Genomic DNA, 18,328 nt, shown 5'->3' on the forward strand with positions numbered 1-18,328 from the left:
CTCTGTGCTGTGGGTAGGACCCTAAAATTCAGGGGGAAATAAGTGGGATTATGTAGATTTTTATTTCTTGGGTTATTTGTATGGTTTTAAATGTGAAATATTTATCCACTTTTGGAAACAGGGTGAATGTAGTCATGCCAGCTTGCCTTGTCAAGCTGCCTGGCACACAGGGGCAGGATGGAATCAGTCTTCTGCACCATCACTGTTCCAGATCTGCTTGGGAAGACAGTGACCATTCTTGTTCCTCAGTGACTCTTTTCTACATTACAAATTTAATCGTGTTGGAATTAGATCCTAAGTGGTTTTGCTGAAAAAAATAAAATAAAAATAAAATAAAGGCCAGTTACATTTTTTATTGTATGTTTATTGTTTGTGCCTAAAACCAGTCTGATGGCTGAAGCTCTCAAGCAGGGATTTCCCCTTTGCTGTGCATAAAGGAACTGAATTTCTGTTACATTTGAAACAGCCACTGCTGTCTCTGGGTGCCTTCTCACAGCCAGATGTGCAGTGCAGGGTCTCCTGGCCAGATGTTTGAAGTGTTTCCCTTGGCTTTTTGATGTGCCTCTAACAGGGCTGCAGTCCCTCTCCCCCACCCTGGGGAAAGCCACTTCTCAGCCACAGTCCTTGATTTCCCCCTGGCTATTCTGGGATGCAAGTACTATTTTGTGGGGGTTAGGAATTTTTAATTTAAAGCATGACTATGTGGAGAGCTTTGAAAAGGATCTTGCAGAATCTCTATGGATTCTTTTTAAAAAATCCCCCAAATCCATCAAGCCCGTGGGGTCCCTGGAGGCAGCTTCCCATGTTGGGCTGGGACAGTGCTGCTGCCACCAGCCCCAGTTTGCTTGGGAAGGGAGCTCTGCTGCTGTGGGCAAGGCTGGGAGGGGCATTTTTAGAAAAGAAATGTCCTGTAGAGGAGAAGACACCATAAGCAAACAGATTTGCTCTTGTCCCATCCCTGGCTCACTTGCACAGTTGGTAGCAAACCTAAGAGGAAATTTTGCTGCAATAGTGTTTGATCCATTTTTGTGTCAAGTTTGATGCTATGCTGCTAGGAAAGCATATAGCTCCCTCTCCACATTCCTTAAATGAAACCTTGTGTTCATCAGGATTGCATTTTAATGTGTATATATTTTAGTCACTAATTATGGCAATACTTTATACAGAATAATGTAAATAAATTCAGATGAATTCTACTTTATGGGCAGTTATTCATCAACATGCAGTTTTGAAAATATCTCATTTAGCAGTTGGGATTATTAAAAAAAGAAAAGGAGAAAACAAAGCCTTGATCATATGAAATATTTCAAAATTCTCCAAATGAAAACCTGGAGTTAAAAGATTAAATCATATTTACCATAACTAAAACTCTAAAATTGTAACAGTTACAGCAAATCACCACTGGAATTTTAAAATACAGTTTTTCCAAAGCTTTTCTGTGTAATGTGTGCATCTTTGCCTTTTCCTTATTTGCTCCCATTCAACCTTTCCTGTTACTGACATGGGTTTGTCTTTTTTCCCTTTAGAGAGTTTTGAGGTGACAGTCACCAAAGAAGGTGATAAAGGGTTCTTTCTATCCCTTTTATGAATATTAACCTACTAACTTTGGTTATGAAATGGGGAATCAGCACTGAAACAGAAGATCCTGTCATGCTCTTTTGTCCCATTTATTCTCCCAGTTTTTTTCTATTTTAAAATATATTGATAAAAAGTGTTATGTAACCAAACCCTTGGTTAGAAATATCTGTAAATCAGACATCCATTTGAACCATTTGGGGTTATTGTACATTGTGTGGACATTGAAGAAGTTGTTTGGGGAAAATTAGCATTTTCTGATATTTTCCCTTGTAGATCACTTCTTTGGGACAGCTGCAGTTTTCCTCATGCTTTGTGAAGTGATGTTGAAGTGCTGAAGCATTCCAGCACCTTCCTGCAGTACACCCCCTTCAGGACTGACTTCAGTGGTTTAAAACATGAATCACCCCCATTTTTTTGAATACCTCTAGACATGTTTTTATTAGGAGTGTGTTGTTGGTACTAAGAAACCACTGCAACTATAACAGCAAAACAGTGGGGTTTGTTGGTGTAAGAAAATCCCCAGCAAAATGTAACCAGTTGCAGAGGCAAAAACACAGTGTAGGTGGTCAAACATTTATTGAGTGGCTTTTGTTGTGTGCTGGGCTCACCCAGCTGTGATGTGTTTAAAAATTATGTGCTGGGGACTTCTCTTCCAAGTTTGTAGGGTGAAGAGTTTGACCAGAAGGAAAGCCTTCTAAACCATTTGCTGAGAGCTTCTTTGACTACCATTTGGCCTGTGTTAGTAGATAGCTGTTGAAATGGATGCCTGAGAAGTTGGTATTTCTACCTTTCTCATTCAGTAGTTTATTTTGATTCCCTGATTTTAGCCAGGTACATTGCACAGGAAGACTTTGTCCTTTGATCTGTTGACAGAATTTCTGTAATTATGGTGCTGAACCTGTACTCGAAGCCTTTTCACCCCTTGACTTGTAACTGTGCATTTTAACCTCTTGCTCTGGTCAAAGTAAGCCACTGCCCAGCTATTGCCAGTAGCTTGGCATAGAAGGTGTTACCAGTGGCCTTGGCTGGATGCTCACATGAGATCTACTCTTGCCCTAGAGCTGTCTCAAGTACTCCTGTGAAATGCCTGTCTACATTTCTCTTTTTCTCTTTTGTACTCCTGCATGAATGGATGCAAAGTAAACAAGTTGCTTGGAAGGCAGACCTTTGCTTCTTTTTACTAAAGTTCCCAGAATTCACCCATTTTAAAGCACAGTGCTCTTGCTTTGTCCACAGACCCTCACAAACCCCTGGCTGCAAAATATTTGGTCATTTATTTTAAAAATGTATCATCATGTTGACCAGTTCTAACCTATCTTTACTTTAACTCTTAGGTGAGATTTGTGGATTTAAAATCCACGGACAGAATGTTCCCTTTGAAGCAGTGGTGGTGGATAAATCCACTGGTGAGGGAATCATACGCTCTAAGGAGAAGCTGGACTGTGAGCTGCAGAAGGACTACACCTTCACCATCCAGGCCTACGACTGTGGCAAGGGACCAGATGGAGCAAATGCAAAAAAATCCCACAAGTAAGTCAGTCTGGGGTGGGCTGAGGGGGAGTTTGGCTCCGAGGGCTCTCCTGCTTGTGGTGATTTATGGTCTGTGTATTGAGAGTAAATGTGAACCAAGTGTTCATCCTGGAAGGCTTCTCCTGGAACCACAGAAAGGGTCAGCTTGGAAGGGACCACACTGGCTCATCTGGTCCAACCTCCCTGCTCAAGCAGGGCAATAATCATGATAAAAAGAGCAGCAAAATGGACATGAACTGCTTGAACCGCCCTTCTTTTGTATCTTAGGTGATACTGCTTAATCCCTTGGTATCTCCGGGTCTACATTAGAAAACCAGGTGGGGATAGAAGCAGGGAAACTGCTGATACACTTACTGATAAACTGATAAACTGCTGATACACTTACTGATAAACTGCTGATAGACTTACAGTCTGTCTTGAGTTGGTAGAGTTTGCAGTGGGGTAACCGGCCTGGACATTATTTTGGGATTCAGTTTCTAAATCCAAAAAACTGGTTCAAGAAGTCAGTCTATTAAGCTTAACAAAATGGCAAAGCATTCATGTTTCCATCATTTCCAGACAGCCCCACCAGAGAACCCAAGATCAATAGCATGGGGCTCATCTCTGCCTACATTAAAGAATGGGAACAAAGCAGTCTTTAGCTTATCTTTATCTAAGGAAAAACCACAATATAAAAGAGTCTCTAGAAAACCCACTTGAGAATAACTGTTTGACACTCTGGTGTAGACATCTGCAGAGCATGTGGGAGATGAGCAGTTGTGTGAAGCAGAGAGAGAGGCATAAATAAGATGAGGAATAGAGTAGCAGAGGTCATCTTCATGACAAACAAAACCTTGCTATTCTATAACTATACAAGGGTTTGAGTTTTATTTGCAAATGACCAGTGATAGTAAACAAAACCTAGAACTCCACTGAATTATATGGCAATACATTGGAGAAACAGCCACTGCCTTCTTAGTTAGGGTAGTTGAGATTGCTGGGTTTATTAGTCAGTGGTTGCTTGTTTCTGAGAGCTGGAATGCTGAAGGATGGCTTCATGTGAAAAAGAAGCTGATTTGGCAGAATCTGTAATACCCAAAAAGCATTTCTTTGAACAGGAGAAAAGTAACAGTCATTCAGAACCAGGTGCAAATATTCCTATTAATCAAAACCCAAACCTTCACATTCATGGAAGTAAGCGGACTGGAAGAAAAAAAGGCAAATGTAAAATGCAGATTTTTGCTTGTTTAAAGTACCCAGGAAACAGACCTTCAACACAGGTTTTCCTTTCTTATTCCTTGGTTTGACCTAGCTGTGTAATTCTTGCAACAGGGGCAGGGTGTGCAGGCCCTGTCTGTGTCACTGCAGAGCCACAGTTCCCATCCAGGTGTAACAGAGGGAGCTGCTGTGTGCAGTGCTGGAGGAGCAGGGTGTGCAGGCCCTGTGTGTGTCACTGCAGGGCCACAGTTCCCATCCAGGTGAACCAGAGGGAGCTGCTGTGTGCAGTGCTGGAGGAGCAGGGTGTGCAGGCCCTGGAGCCCTGTGTGTGTCATTGCAGGGCCACAGTTCACATCCAGGTGAACGACGTGAACGAGTACGCCCCGGTGTTCAAGGAGAAGTCCTACAAGGCCACGGTCATCGAGGGCAAGAGGTACGACAACGTGCTCAAGGTGGAGGCCGTGGATGCAGATTGCTCCCCCCAGTTCAGCCAGATCTGCAGCTACGAGATCGTGACCCCGGACGTGCCCTTTGCCATCGACAAGGACGGTGAGACACAGAGCTGGGCCGGGCTGGCACTGGGCACCCACACAGCGGGGGCACCTGGGCCTGGAGCCTGGCCCTGAAAAGTCAAACGGTGCAGGGTAATGCACTTGCAGATGAGTTTATTCAAGTCTGTATGAAGTACATAGGTGGTACCTGGATGCGTTGTGTGCAGACCCTGAAGAATTGTCTTGATGTCTGATAATTGCCTTTTTTCTGTGTCAGGTTATATAAAAAACACAGAAAAGTTGAGCTATGGTAAAGAACACCAGTATAAACTGACAGTAACAGCCTATGACTGTGGGAAGAAGAGAGCTGCTGAAGATGTGTTGGTTAAAATTAGCGTTAAGCCTACGTGCAAGCCTGGCTGGCAAGGTTAGTTTGCTGTCTTTCCTCTCTGCTTTTAGCATTTGCTGGTGCCTTCAGTTAAACACAAGAGATCTTTAATATTGTTCCTTTGAATAATATTCAGGTTGGAGCAAAAGAATAGAATACGAGCCTGGCACTGGTTCTTTGGCTCTGTTCCCTGGGATGCATTTGGAGACATGTGATGAGCCAATAACCTCAGTCGAAGCAACGGTGGAACTAGAAACCAACCATATTGGTAAAGGCTGTGATAGAGACACCTACTCTGAGAAATCCATCCACAGGCTTTGTGGTAAGAAGGCTTTTGTTCAAATAAAAGTGGTCTCTCTTGCTTACTAGTTTTACTTTGAATTTTGTGTTTGACCAGAAATCAATGAGTAGATCTGGTCTTCATTTGCACATAGTTTCCTTCAACTCATTTCCTCACTGGCAGCAAAAGGCATGAAATTGCCCGAAGGTGACTTCTACAATAATTCTCAAATGTGGTAAAGAATCTCTTTCTTCTGCCTCTCTGCTGTCTTACATAGACTAATAATGTCCCTTGCATGAGATTCATATTGAAGAGCTGGAAGAATTTGTGTGGAAGGGTATAGCTGTTAAAGCCTCTACTTTGCTCAGCATGATAGATATAATGGCTGCAATCTGAGAAATACATTATGAAAAACTAGAGAAAACCAAGAAAAAACCATTTAAATTTGATCAGTTAAATTTGTACCGTGCTTACCCTAGCAATAAATGCCCTTGGCATCCACTTATGCTGCATTTAAAGGTCTTAAAAAAGTCAGTGGAGTCCTTTGTAGCCATATGGAAGAATTGAGATTACAGGATAAATTATCACTCATGATTTATGCCTTCGGCTGCAGTTGAAGGTAATTGAAAGTCTGAGTAGCATGTAACCCCAGAGACCCAGGCAGTTCCTGAGCTGCTCCTGACTGAGGTCAGTGTGACGTTACAGGTACTGCTGCTGACTGTGCTGTGGGCTGGGAGGGGGTGTTGGGCACTCTCTTCAGCTGGATCACTTCTGGTCTCACAGCTCAGTACAGTGTCCAGAGAAAGGCATCGTGCTCGTGAGGCTCAGGGCCAAGTGGCATTAATGAAAGGCTTCCTGAGATGGAGGCAAAGTAAGATTCTATAGCTGTGGAGGTTGAATTTGCGTATTATGAGATTAGTTGTCCACCCAGAAGTGAAATTTGTGGAAATTACCATGGTATTAGATGCCTGTAATTAGTGCCACACTATTTAAAAGGAGAATTGGGTGATGGCAGTGCATAATCCTGACAGTTGGTGCTGGGAAGTTAGTGCTGAGATAAACAGTTGAATTGGAAACCGGTGGTGGTCTTTGAAATTTCTGTTCTGATTTGAGCATTTGTGTTGTAGGTGCTGCTTCTGGCACAGCTGAGCTGCTGCCCCCTCCCAGCAGTGCTGCTAACTGGACTGTGGGGCTGCCCACGGATAACGGCCATGACAGCGACCAGGTCTTCGAGTTCAATGGCACACAGGCTGTGAGGATTCCAGATGGTGTTGTCACAGTCAATCTGCAAGAGCCCTTCATGATTTCAGTGTGGATGAGGCACGGGCCCGGAACCAAGGAGAAAGAGACAATTCTGTGCAATTCAGACAAGACAGGTTTGTCAGTACTTCAATTATGAACAGTCTTTGGGGTTGGTCAGGTTTTTATGTGCTCTGGCAGCGCATGTGACAGTGTTTTCTCTACCTTAAGGTTTTCTTGGAATTTATATGAAGTTGACTTTAAAAATCACTGTTGTGCTTATGTTTAGGCTCAGCCTTAGATTATGTAGCTTCAGATTGGGCAGACTTGTTTTTCTAATTCTATTTCAGTTTACATCATGCACTTCTTTTACTGTGGTAGATGACTTATTCTGGCACTGCAGCCTGGAGTTTGCATCTCCAAAGATAGCCTTGTTCTTGATGCTGCCTAAAAACATTAAGACACACATATCAGGTCTAGTGACAGCATTTACTGCTATATCTTTATTTTCCTTAGCAGGATATAATTTCTCTTTCTCCAGAGATTAAGTGTTTTTTTTTTTTTACTCTGGGCATAATTTCACTCTCTGCTTATGACACAGAAACAATAGTTTGGAAAATGCCATTAATAGGAAGGAAATGTGATAACCCTGTTTTCATAATTGCCATTTGTATCAAAGAAAGCTCTTCTGTTTGCAAGTAGAGCTCTTTTTCTCCTGCTGACAGGTTTATCTCTGGCTCTTCAGTGCTGTGCCTTGCTTTAGGTGGGTTTGGATAGAGAGACTTCTCTGTCTGTTCTGCAGCCTCATGGGCTCTTCAAGAGTGTTTGCCCTCACTGCTGCTGCAGATGTTTCACATTCCTCTTACCCTGCCTGATTTACTTCTGCACTGATTGCTGCCTACCAGTGGCTTTGGTATTGAAGTGTGAGATTGCAGAGCAGGTGCATTTTGTGGGTGAGGTTGAGAGCAGGAACTAACGCTGTTACCTGGACTGCCTGCAGATATGAACCGGCACCACTACGCCCTGTACGTGCACAACTGCCGCCTGGTGTTCCTGTTCCGCCAGGATCCCTCCCAGGGAAAGTCCTACCAACCTGCTGAGTTCCACTGGAAGCTCAATCAGGTGAGCCTGGCAGCTCGTGGGTACCGTGCCAGAGTGAAAGCCAGCAGCCACTACCACCCCTGGCAGTGTCCTTGGTAATAAATGCTTCCTGCCTCTCCAAACTCCTGTCCTACAGAACAAGCAGTGCTTGTTTCACTTGTGGTTGAGTGGCAGGCTCAGCTCCAGCTTTTCATCTTGAATATAAAGTAGAAAGTGCAGTGTCAGTCTTACAGCTGTGACAGCAGTTGTCTTCACTCGATGCACTCTAAGGTGGGGTGCATGAGAAAGCAGGAGGTGTTTCTTCCAGGTTGATTATAGCATTCAAGTACTTCTGAGCATGTGACGTTTTCTCAGCCCCCTGGATCTGTGATAAATAGTCCTGTCTTGTTAACAGTTCCTCTCAGCAAATACCTGTCCTTTGTCAAGCAAGGTTGTCTTATAACAGTATTTCAGGATGTGCATGCATGTAAAAATATATTTTTAGATTGGAATAGGCTGTTATTTAATATAAAAATTAAAGGAAAGGAAGTATATGCAGCTTCCTGTATTGGCAACAGAATAAAGAAACTTTTTATTAATGTTTTGCAGTCAGTTTGCTTTTCAGATGTGTGCCGTGTGTGTGGAAGATCAACTGTGTCTGTACAGGCTTGTGTTGTAGGTCGTTGGTACATCTGCATGTATGTTTATGTAAAACATGGCACCAGATCAGTTACTGAACTGCAATGGGAAAAAAAATGACAGAATTTTTAAAACTCCCTGTTCAGGTGTGTGACAAAGAGTGGCACCACTACGTGATCAATGTCGAATTTCCCGCGGTGTCTCTGTACGTGGATGGGGTTTCCTATGATCCTTTCCCAGTCACTGAGGATTACCCACTCCACCCTTCCAAGATAGAAACACAGCTGGTGGTTGGAGCGTGCTGGCAAGGTAAATACTGACAATTGTTAATACTTCTAATTAACTTTTTCTGATGAAATCTCTGTGGTTATCTAGACGTACACAGCAGGTCTTAGTGCATGAAGTGTAACGTGGTTTGCCTCTTGCAGATGGGTTTTGCTCCAAGCTGGTATCACATATTTCCTCTGAGTAATTTTTTCCATGAGTGTTTGTTTGTTTTCTCGTTGGCCACAGGTGTGTGAAATACAAGGCTGCTCACCAGCCTGTGTTCCATCAACAGGATTTTTGTGGTGGCCGTGGGGAATACTGTTAGTTTGTTTTTATAGTAGTTGTAACAATGCCTCATATACTTCAGATTACCAAGCAGAACACTTCATTTCAAGTAGGTTGAAAAGCATCTTGTAGGAAAAGTCTTCTCATCAATGGAAGCCTGTCCAGCAGACAGCTCTGCAGAGCAACACAGCAGTGCTGTCTCTTGGGTATTTTACCATTTCTGCTTATAAAAATAGACATCTGCTTTATTGTCTGCTCTATTTAGGCTGCACTAACTTGTGTATGCAGCTCGTCTCCAAGGAGCAAAAGATTTTATCCTTCTAAAGAAGTTCTTGGAACGTTTCTTTTAAAAAATTAAAAGCTGATTTTCATTTCTTGGTGCTTCCATTTGATAAATTGACTGCTCAATACATGTGATTCTATTATTGATTAAGAAATCTGTGTTGATAATGGCTTCTTTTGATTCCCTTTCAATACCTTTTGGTGATTTACTCTATTAGTCTGGATCTTACATTAATTTCCCCTCATATGGAGCCAGTTGTTAGAGTTGTGTTGTCTTACTAAAGACAAAGGTTTGGGTGAGGTTTCCTCTCCTGGTTCTGCAGCCCTTGCTCTTTGGGCTGTGGTGCCATGGCTGTTCTTGTACCAGCACAGTAATGTGTCTTCCCCTGCACTGCAGCTCTTTGTTTCCAAGAACTCCTAATCCTTGAGGAGCTGGGTCCAATACAAACAAGCTTTGGGGGATGTGCTGCTTTGTATTTGCTGGGATTTGAGAGTTTGCCAAATTGTAACTACTTGGTCCTTTCCCTATTGTCCTATTCTTTGTCTTGCTTTTCTACAGAATATACAGGAAGTGAAAATGACAATGAAACTGTGCCCGAGACCTCTGCAGGTTGCTGGAGTTTTTTCCCTACTGTTTTATTTCATTTTTAAGCCAAGACATTGCTTCATCCCGCACACAGCATGAAATGCAGGCATTGCATTCGGGCCATTGACCTTCACATAATCCTCTCCTAGGCTTGTGTCTTCATTGTGCTTCTATTTGCAGAGCATCATCAGCTGACTTCTGCTTAGTTTTGGGGTTTTTTTGTTTGTTTTGGGTATTTTTTTGGTTGCATCCAAATGTACTTCCATGTACAAATCTGCAACGGTTGTGATTGCAGTGAAGTGGTGAAAAAAGTTACTGTTGTAAATATCAGTTATAATCTCTTTCATCCAGTTTTGTTAAAGCATAAACACACATCATCCTATATAAATGTTGTATTTATGCATGTAGGTATGTGTCTTTATTATAGAATTTATTCAGTACATTGGGCAGGACCTCTGGAACTCAGGTACCTTTGCTCCTCTTCAGAACAGGAACTGATCTCGTATTTAGATCAGGCTGCTCACAAACACAGACCTGTAATTTACAGGGGATACTCACTTGGTCAGATACTTACATAAAATTGTAATTGTGAATGGGCAGAAAAGCTTTGGCTAGCAGGTATTTCAGATTTGCTACAGGGTCATTTCCTCATAACAAATTTTAGTGATAGTTCAGTGGGTTTTGTGTCTTGAGTTGGGATACCTAAAATTAGTGTATATTTTTAAAAGTGAATTCAAGATATGTACCCTTCCTGTAAAGTTGAAGAATTGCTGGAATAGTCTGAATGTAACTGGCAAGAGGTTTCTGGCTGTACATCACATTTTAATTTGGCAAGAAGGGAGCAGCATCCAGGGACTCCAGAAGCTGAAGCTATATGAAAATGGTATCATTTGTAACAGGACATTTCACTGAATATTTGAGTTGTACCAAGGATCTTTTATCACTTAAAACTTCTAAAACAAGCTTAGACATCTTTCTAAAATCAGGTTGCTTAGTAAGTAATGGGCTTGAAAATGCACATTTCCAGGTGGTGTTTTGTGGCCCAGGATTTAGCAAGATGGAGTAGCTGATCATGGTGACACCATCTTCAGAAACACTGAGGAATAAAGGGCTTGTTAGGTTGCCCTTATCAGACTTAGCTGAGTTACCTGGGTTTAAACTGCTCACTTGAATCTGCAGAGAGAAGATGGCACCTTTAGAGGGGGCAGGTAACTCTTGGACACCTCTCAGAATGAGCTGAATGACTTTAGAAAGCTCCTTTGTACCCTTGGGGTGTAGGGAGAGCGTGCAGTGCTGGTTTGGGTGCAGGTCCCTCCCAGCTGTGGGGATGCTGTCCTGTGTCCGAGGAGGAGGAGGTGTTACCTCAGCAGGAAGGCTCAGGTTTCATGGCTCATCCCACTGTGTTTGATTTCTGAGCACCACCTCGCTGTATGGGGCTTCTTTTGAGATGTTTGTCGTGGAGCACTCAGTTCAAGGTGGCCACATCTGTCTGAGGGCCACGTGCATGGTGAACTGTTCAATTCTTTCTTTGTGCCTGACCATAATCACGAGGTTAACACCCAGAATGGATGAAAACTAACCTGCATGTGTATAATGCTGTGTGTATCAGCTGGCATACTTGTTGTTTTACAAAAGAAAAAGCAAAAAGAATCGTGACAAGTAAAGATTTTTCCTCCCTCGTGTTTTGAAGGTGGTGAACTGCACATGGCTCAGTTTTTCCGAGGCAACCTGGCAGGGTTGATGATCCGTTCTGGTAAACTGGAGAACAAGAAGGTGATTGATTGCCTCTACACCTGCAAGGAGGGGCTGGATTTGCAGATGGCTGATGGTGTTGGCAAAGGTGTGAAGGTAAATTTGCATATAAACAAAGGGGAGCATGTATATTCCTTCTCTGATCAGAGTTACAAGTTTTACTGGCAGAGTTAACAGGGTGCCCCAGATATAACAAGCTCATTTCTTGTAGCATTCTGCATTAATATTACATAAAAGTAGGAAATTTTTCTTTTATAAACCTGGTCTTAGAAATGTAAGTTACTCTGCTGTCTTTTAAGTCTTGAAGAGAAACTCCATATTTGTAAGCCTCTGTTTTACCAGCTGTGCAGATTGTCTAATAAGAGATCTTTAACAAGCAGCTTCATAAAATAAGATTACGTGGCTTTTTCAGTGGCAAGGTTGTGTGAAGAGAGCTAAATTTCTCTTGTATGTTGGCTGTCTCTCTTCTGTATTACTAGAACCAGAACTAGGATATGTGCTTAGATTTTTTCTTAAAGAATGAAGCACAAATACATTGCACTGGGGTAAGGCAGTGAGTAGGGAGCTGAGGCTGTGTGCCATAAAGCTGGGAAATAATGACCCCATTGCTTTGAGTATGGATGCAGTTCTCCTGCATTTGGCAGTGCTGAGCTCCAGTTGGAATTGCCAGATCATGTCACTCAGCTGGGTGCTCTCTTACGGTTCTCTTATGTTCTCTTTTCCTCCTTGTTTTCAGATCCACGTGAACCCGAGCCAGTCAACGCTGACCATAGAAGGGGAGGACATTGACAGAGTTGACAAGGCCATGCAGCACATTTCCTACCTGAACTCCCGCCAGTTCCCAACTCCTGGCATCCGCAGGCTGAAGATCACCAGCACTGTCAGGTGTGTGCTGGTGCTGAGCTGGAGCATCCCTGTGTGGGATGGGCCTCTCTTGGGAGAAACAAAGGAGTCCTGGGCTATGTGACCATCTCACATTGCAGTACAGCAAATGTTACCCACACCAGTGCTCTGCTCTCTGCCTGAGGATGGAGCAGGGAGTGTGTAAGGTGGGGAGGAAAGCCCTGCCAGAGTGCTGGGAGTGTCTCCAGTCTCACAGCTTCATTAAAGGGGTTACCTGTGGCTCTAAGTCAAAGCGTAGAAATGAGGCCAAGTGGTAACTGTAAGTAAAAATGAGTTGTGAGATTGCTCCCTTGGTGGCTATTCCATACTTTCCAGGGCAGTGATGAATTTATCTAAGACTCCTGGGTCTGAGATGGCTTTTCAAAAATTTATAAAGCAATTACTGCGTGTAATTGTGCTTCCCTCTGAAACAATCACCTTGACTGCAAAACTGCTTCTGTCTCTCAGGTGTTTCAATGAAGAGGCCTGTGTCTCCATTCCCTCTGTGGAGGGCTATGTCATGGTCCTGCAGCCAGAGGAGCCGAAAATCAGCCTGAGTGGCATCAACCACTTTGCCCGCTCTGCCTCCGAGTTCGAGAGCTCCGAGGGCGTGTCCCTGTTCCCGGAGCTCCGCATCATCAGCACCATCACCCGGGAGGTGGAGCCCGAGGGGGACGGCGATGAGGATCCCACAGGTAACTGTGTCCCACCCTCACCTCCTGCAGAGAGCTGTGGGCTTCTAATACAGAATCCAGTAAGGGGAAAAAAGGTGTAGATCCTCTGGTCTGGGCTAACAAAAACTTTACTGGAAACGATAATAAGTCCAGACCATTATCCTCATGTAAATATCCCTTGTTTATATGTTATATTTTATTTTTTAAATCATTATTTTGTGAATACTTGTTCTCCTCAGGCCTAGATTTTAATATTTGTTCTGGTGTTTCTGCTTAAATCTTTGGCTTTTTCTCTGATTTTTAGTTCAAGAGTCTTTGGTATCTGAAGAGATCATGCACAACCTGGATATGTGTGAGGTGACAGTGCTGGGAGAGGAACTAAATCAGGAACAAGAGAGCCTGGAGATTGACATGACACGATTGCAGCAGAAAGGCATTGAGATGAGCAGTTCCAACCTGGGCATGATAATCACAGGTGGGGGTTCCTGCTGCTGCTCTTGGGAGGGAATGAAAGGACTGAAAAAGGGAGCAGTTGTAGAGAGGTGGTTTGTAACCCTTACTCCAAATACTTCATTTTTTTTAGAATTTCAAGCTTGGACTACCTTTAGAATTCCAAGCACAGCAATTCTGTGGAAAGCTGTGATTCTAAAAAATACAGCATTCTAGAACTATCCTTCTGTTCTTTACTCTGTTCCAAATAGCCCATCACCTCTGGGCTGGGGAACTGCAGTTAGATTTTGCCCCAGAAAAGGCTTGTTCCTTCCATGGGTACTCCAGTGCCTAGGAGCATGCATCATTCTTTTCTGTTATGTTAAAGTATTCCATAGAAAAGCTCCCAGAATCCCTTCAAAGACTCCCTGGGTTTAGGATTTTACCACAAAACCAACCCAGGGATTTCAGCGGAGCCACACGTGTGTGCCACTGCTGTTACCCACTCTGTGTCCTTGAAAATCTGTTGGCCAAGAAACCTCAGGTGAAGCAGTGGAGTGATGCCTGTCTGGGCTCTGAAGTGGTGCCTTTGCAGAGCTGCAGCTGTGTCTGTCCCCCAGGGGTGGACACCATGGCGAACTACGAGGAGGTTCTGCACCTGATCCGCTACAGGAACTGGCACACGGCGTCCCTGTTCGACAGGAAGTTCAAACTGCTCTGCTCGGAGCTCAACGGCCGCTACGTCAGCAACGAGTTCCAGGTGGAGGTGGGTCCCTGCCCCGGGCCTGGCGCCTGCAGCAGGCAACTGCTTCCCTCAGCTGAGAGATCATTGACCAGTTACTGATTTAGGTTGTGTCCTGTAAATCAGTATTAGGAAATAGGAGCATTTCAGGCAGTAGTTTATAAATAAATGTGGTTTTAGTCCTGGATTTCAGCTTGAAATAAAATTGTTGTTTGTAGAAGAGATAGTGTGGGTAACGGAGATGTGAAGGTGGAAAGGTTGCTTTGAGAACACAGATTATTCATTTAGCAAATGGAGTGAGAGTGGTGCTACCAGAGAGCTGATGGGATGCTTACATCAAATAGATGGAAGTACAGCAGAAAATGGCATTAAAGGCACTAAAATTTTAATTTTTTTCTCTTTACTTTTATCTTTTCAGAATGATACTATTGGGTTTCTGGAGTTTAACACTTTCTGTTTGTCTCCAGGTGAATGTTATCCATACAGCCAGCCCAGTGGAACATGCCAATCACATTGCTGCACAGCCACAGTTCATTCACCCCGTGCATCATTCCTTTGTTGATCTCTCTGGTCACAACTTGGCAAACCCTCATCCCTTTTCAGGTCAGGATTATCAACCATTGAAGTTGAGCTGGTTTTTTTGTCTTTCAAATTGATGTAATTATATTTAAGGAAATGAAGCCTAGTTCTTACTTTCCTACTGACCTTTTAAGTGCTTGTAGACAAACTGCCTTTGTGTAATGTATATGAAAAATAATAATACACGTGAAATACTTGTGTATTTGCCCTGGGAGGTGACGGGCAGGGGAGGAGCTGTCAGCACAGTGCAGAGTTAGCAGTGTTGTGTTTCTGGCTGCAGTTGTCCCCAGCACGGCCACGGTGGTGATCGTGGTCTGTGTCAGCTTCCTGGTGTTCATGATCATCCTGGGCGTGTTCCGGATCCGCGCCGCGCACCAGAGAACCCTGCGGGACCAGGACACGGGCAAGGAGAACGAGATGGACTGGGACGACTCCGCTCTCACCATCACTGTCAACCCCATGGAGGTAACCCTGGGCAGCTGCTGGGGTTACTGCCCATGGGCACGGGGGGAGCACAGGGCAGAGACCTTACCTGGGGATTTAGAGCAAATGTGCCAAATGCCAAGGGTGCTTGGTCGGGATCTTGCAGGGGATGGAGTTTCATGCTGGAGGATGGGATTTTACAGGCCAATGTCCAGCACTAGTGTTCATCATGTGCACAGTGCTTTAAACACAGCCTGCTTTTGTCTTAACTAGTAGGAATTTATTGATGTTTCCTTCTCCTGTGGCTGACATCTGAATTTTTAGAAAATTGGAAACAAGAAAGATGTGTGACCTTCATGCTCTGTGTCCTATTGTAAGATCCTTTTCCAGTAGAATTCACAGTACTGGATCACCCTTGAGAGCCAATTTGTGTAGAGTGCCAGGGTTGTCACAGAACTCTTTTACAATGTGCTGCTTCCTTTGTCTTTTCTGGTTTCTGCCTAATTCCTACTGAACTGCTAAATCCAGCAAGGAATCTGCAATAGCTCTTCCTGAATTTAATGCCTTGAATAAAGAACAAAAATAGTTTTAGCCAGTATGGTAATGACAGCTAATTTTTGTCTGAACAGACGTATGAGGATCAACACAGCAGTGAAGAGGAGGAGGAAGAGGAGGAAGAAGAAAGTGAAGATGGAGAAGAGGATGACATCACTAGTGCAGAGTCTGAAAGCAGTGAGGAGGAAGAGGGAGAGCAGGAGGAGGACCAACAGAATGTTAACAGACAGCAGCAGCTGGAATGGGATGACTCTACCCTCAGTTATTGATTCTAGCTGCTCCCTTTGTCTTTCTGTTCCCGCTCTAGAAGACTCCACTGTAACACACTCCATTGGTACCAAGGATTCATGGTGTTTGAAACACAAAAATTCATTCTGGCCAGTAGATTGAGCCCCACACAGCCGTGTTTGTGTTCTGTCAGCTAGTTCCTGATGTTTAGGGTTGTAGTTAGCACCTCTTCCTTCAGCCATGCCTCAGTGACTGGATTTTTTTTTACGCTCTGTGAGGAACCACCTTGCACTTTTTTCTTCATGTCATCTCAGCTAAGTGACTCTACAGCTCTGTAGCCATTGCACATGAATTTCTGAACTGTCTTTTTTTGCTCAGTGAAACAAACTTGGCTTTGTTCCTTTTTCTCTTTCTAAAAGATGCAAAGATTGCTTGTTGACAAAGGGTAAAGCTGCTCATTTCAGCCTGTTGATTTCTTTTAATTTTTTTCCCCCCGAATTAGTGCATGTGTAAAGTGGCAGAATGAGGTTAATATGTAGAAGATTAACAAGACTTTTTAATATTTTGTAAATATATTGGAATTATGTAATTATGTCATTTGTGGTAGTGAAAACAGGGATTGGGGTTTAAAACATGCTAAAGTGAAAAATCATGCAGCATGAGCTATTCCAAGTCTCATCCTACTGCAGCAGGAGCACGGGCACAGTTCTTAGTGTAGATGTTCAGTAACTCTGTCTTGGCCTTGACTGCCATGTGTGCTCATGCCCCGCTCTCCTTGAACTCCTTCCTCTTCTTTCATCTCTTTTTTTTTTTTTTTTTGCAGAGGGAACAGACAAGCTTGTGAGAAGTTGTAAAGGCTTTAGGAGCCTCTGCAGAGGTTCAGCTCCCCTGTGCACTACAGTTTGGTTTTAATTTTTATTTTTTTCTCCAATTGAGGCTTGCCATAAAAGCTTTTAAGTTATTGGGGAAATAACACTACATGCATGGTGGGCAGATCTGTGTGCTGTGGCTGTGGGGTGAGCCACAGCTCCTGGTAGTTCTGGGGAGAGTGCCTGGAGCCCAGTGTGGGCTGTGCACACTGCAGACAGGTTTGGGTGCAGGGGAGTCTGGGCACCTGGGCTACCAGTCTACATGGATAGGGATTTGGGGGTTTTTTGTTCATTTTTTTCTAATTTGGAAGTGGGAGGGTTTGGGGTGTGGCTGATACCACTGAACACTCCTGCTCCTCCCCTGCAGCCCCTTGTACAGATTGTCAGTGTTTTAAGCCTTTGTTTACACTTAGTAATTGTGTTTTCCTGCTGGTGAAAAACTGTAGCATAAATTATCCAACCAGAAAACCTTGGGAATCATGTTAATTCATGTGATTTGGGTTGTTTCTGATCCCAGTTCCAATTTGGGATTGCAGAGGGCAGTAGCTGGAAGGTACAAACATGGGGGGGGCTGTTTTTTCTGTCAGGCAGGGTTGTTTAACTTTATTTGGTCTGATGCAGAGTCGTGAATAATGAATTTCTGCTTGATCTCTGTGGAGGTGGATTACAGAGTCACTTGCTCTGCCTGTAGCAGGAGCCTGGGACTGCATTCCCTCCTGAGCACGGTAAGCCAAGCGCCAGCCACTGCTCCTGGCTCTGGGTGCAGAGCCCAGCGTGCCCCAGCCAGGCCAGGGCAGGGCCAGGAGCCCTGGGAGGGGCCAGAGAGGGGCACAGAGGGGTAAAAGATCAGGGCTGAGCACGTGTTTGTACAGCTGGATCCCCAGAGCAGCCCCAGAACTGATGGGGTTTGCTCTGGGGGAACCTGACTGAGGAGTGCCTTTACCATAGGGATGGACCTGGCAGCAGGGAAAGAACCCACACCAGAGCTTACTGTTTTTGGGGGTTGTTTTGTTTTGTTTTTTTTTAATGTAAAATTTTAGATTTCTAAAATGGGAAAATGGTTTTGACTACTTATGTGGTAATTAACTGCTAGTTTTAAGTAAACTGGGAAACTTTTAACTTATGTCTGACAGTTGTCCTGTGTTAATGTGTAGAAGACTTATCCTTCCATATACTGTTGCTGTAGCTGCTGTATTTTAGACCAAAACTGATCATGACTTAATGGTAATACTGAGGGGTTGTAATGTCCTGATGCAGTTTGTAGCCACTGTGGGTATAACTTTTCAGATGTGTATATTGGTAACAGGTCAGTTTGGAAAGTCTATAAGCTACAATAAATTTCTGGTTCTAAAG

The 18,328-nt window shown here is 43.7% G+C and overlaps 1 protein-coding gene across 4 annotated transcripts in view; it reads left to right on the forward strand.

The window, feature by feature from the left end:
• The window catches only part of CLSTN1 (calsyntenin 1), a 29,772-nt gene extending 11,445 nt beyond the window's left edge, over positions 1–18,327 (forward strand). Inside the window, exons 3-19 of one of the 4 annotated variants that reach the window (XM_071449275.1) lie at positions 1,527–1,556; positions 2,913–3,108; positions 4,646–4,854; positions 5,074–5,223; positions 5,321–5,506; positions 6,592–6,840; positions 7,704–7,825; positions 8,569–8,731; positions 9,816–9,866; positions 11,533–11,690; positions 12,331–12,479; positions 12,945–13,171; positions 13,455–13,625; positions 14,200–14,345; positions 14,789–14,924; positions 15,181–15,365; positions 15,953–18,327. In XM_071449275.1, coding sequence (XP_071305376.1) covers positions 1,527–1,556; positions 2,913–3,108; positions 4,646–4,854; positions 5,074–5,223; positions 5,321–5,506; positions 6,592–6,840; positions 7,704–7,825; positions 8,569–8,731; positions 9,816–9,866; positions 11,533–11,690; positions 12,331–12,479; positions 12,945–13,171; positions 13,455–13,625; positions 14,200–14,345; positions 14,789–14,924; positions 15,181–15,365; positions 15,953–16,147 — 2,723 coding nt within the window. In that variant the 3' untranslated portion in view covers positions 16,148–18,327. The remainder of the gene's footprint in view (positions 1–1,526; positions 1,557–2,912; positions 3,109–4,645; positions 4,855–5,073; positions 5,224–5,320; positions 5,507–6,591; positions 6,841–7,703; positions 7,826–8,568; positions 8,732–9,815; positions 9,867–11,532; positions 11,691–12,330; positions 12,480–12,944; positions 13,172–13,454; positions 13,626–14,199; positions 14,346–14,788; positions 14,925–15,180; positions 15,366–15,952) is intronic. The other 3 variants (XM_071449277.1, XM_071449276.1, XM_071449278.1) reach the window with 3 other exon arrangements.
• The last annotated feature ends 1 nt before the right edge of the window (position 18,328 follows it).

The sequence above is a fragment of the Agelaius tricolor genome, unplaced genomic scaffold, assembly GCF_023055355.1.
Source record: "Agelaius tricolor isolate 1412-34295 unplaced genomic scaffold, bAgeTri1.0.p SCAF_28, whole genome shotgun sequence".
NCBI classification, from domain to species: Eukaryota; Metazoa; Chordata; class Aves; order Passeriformes; family Icteridae; genus Agelaius; species Agelaius tricolor.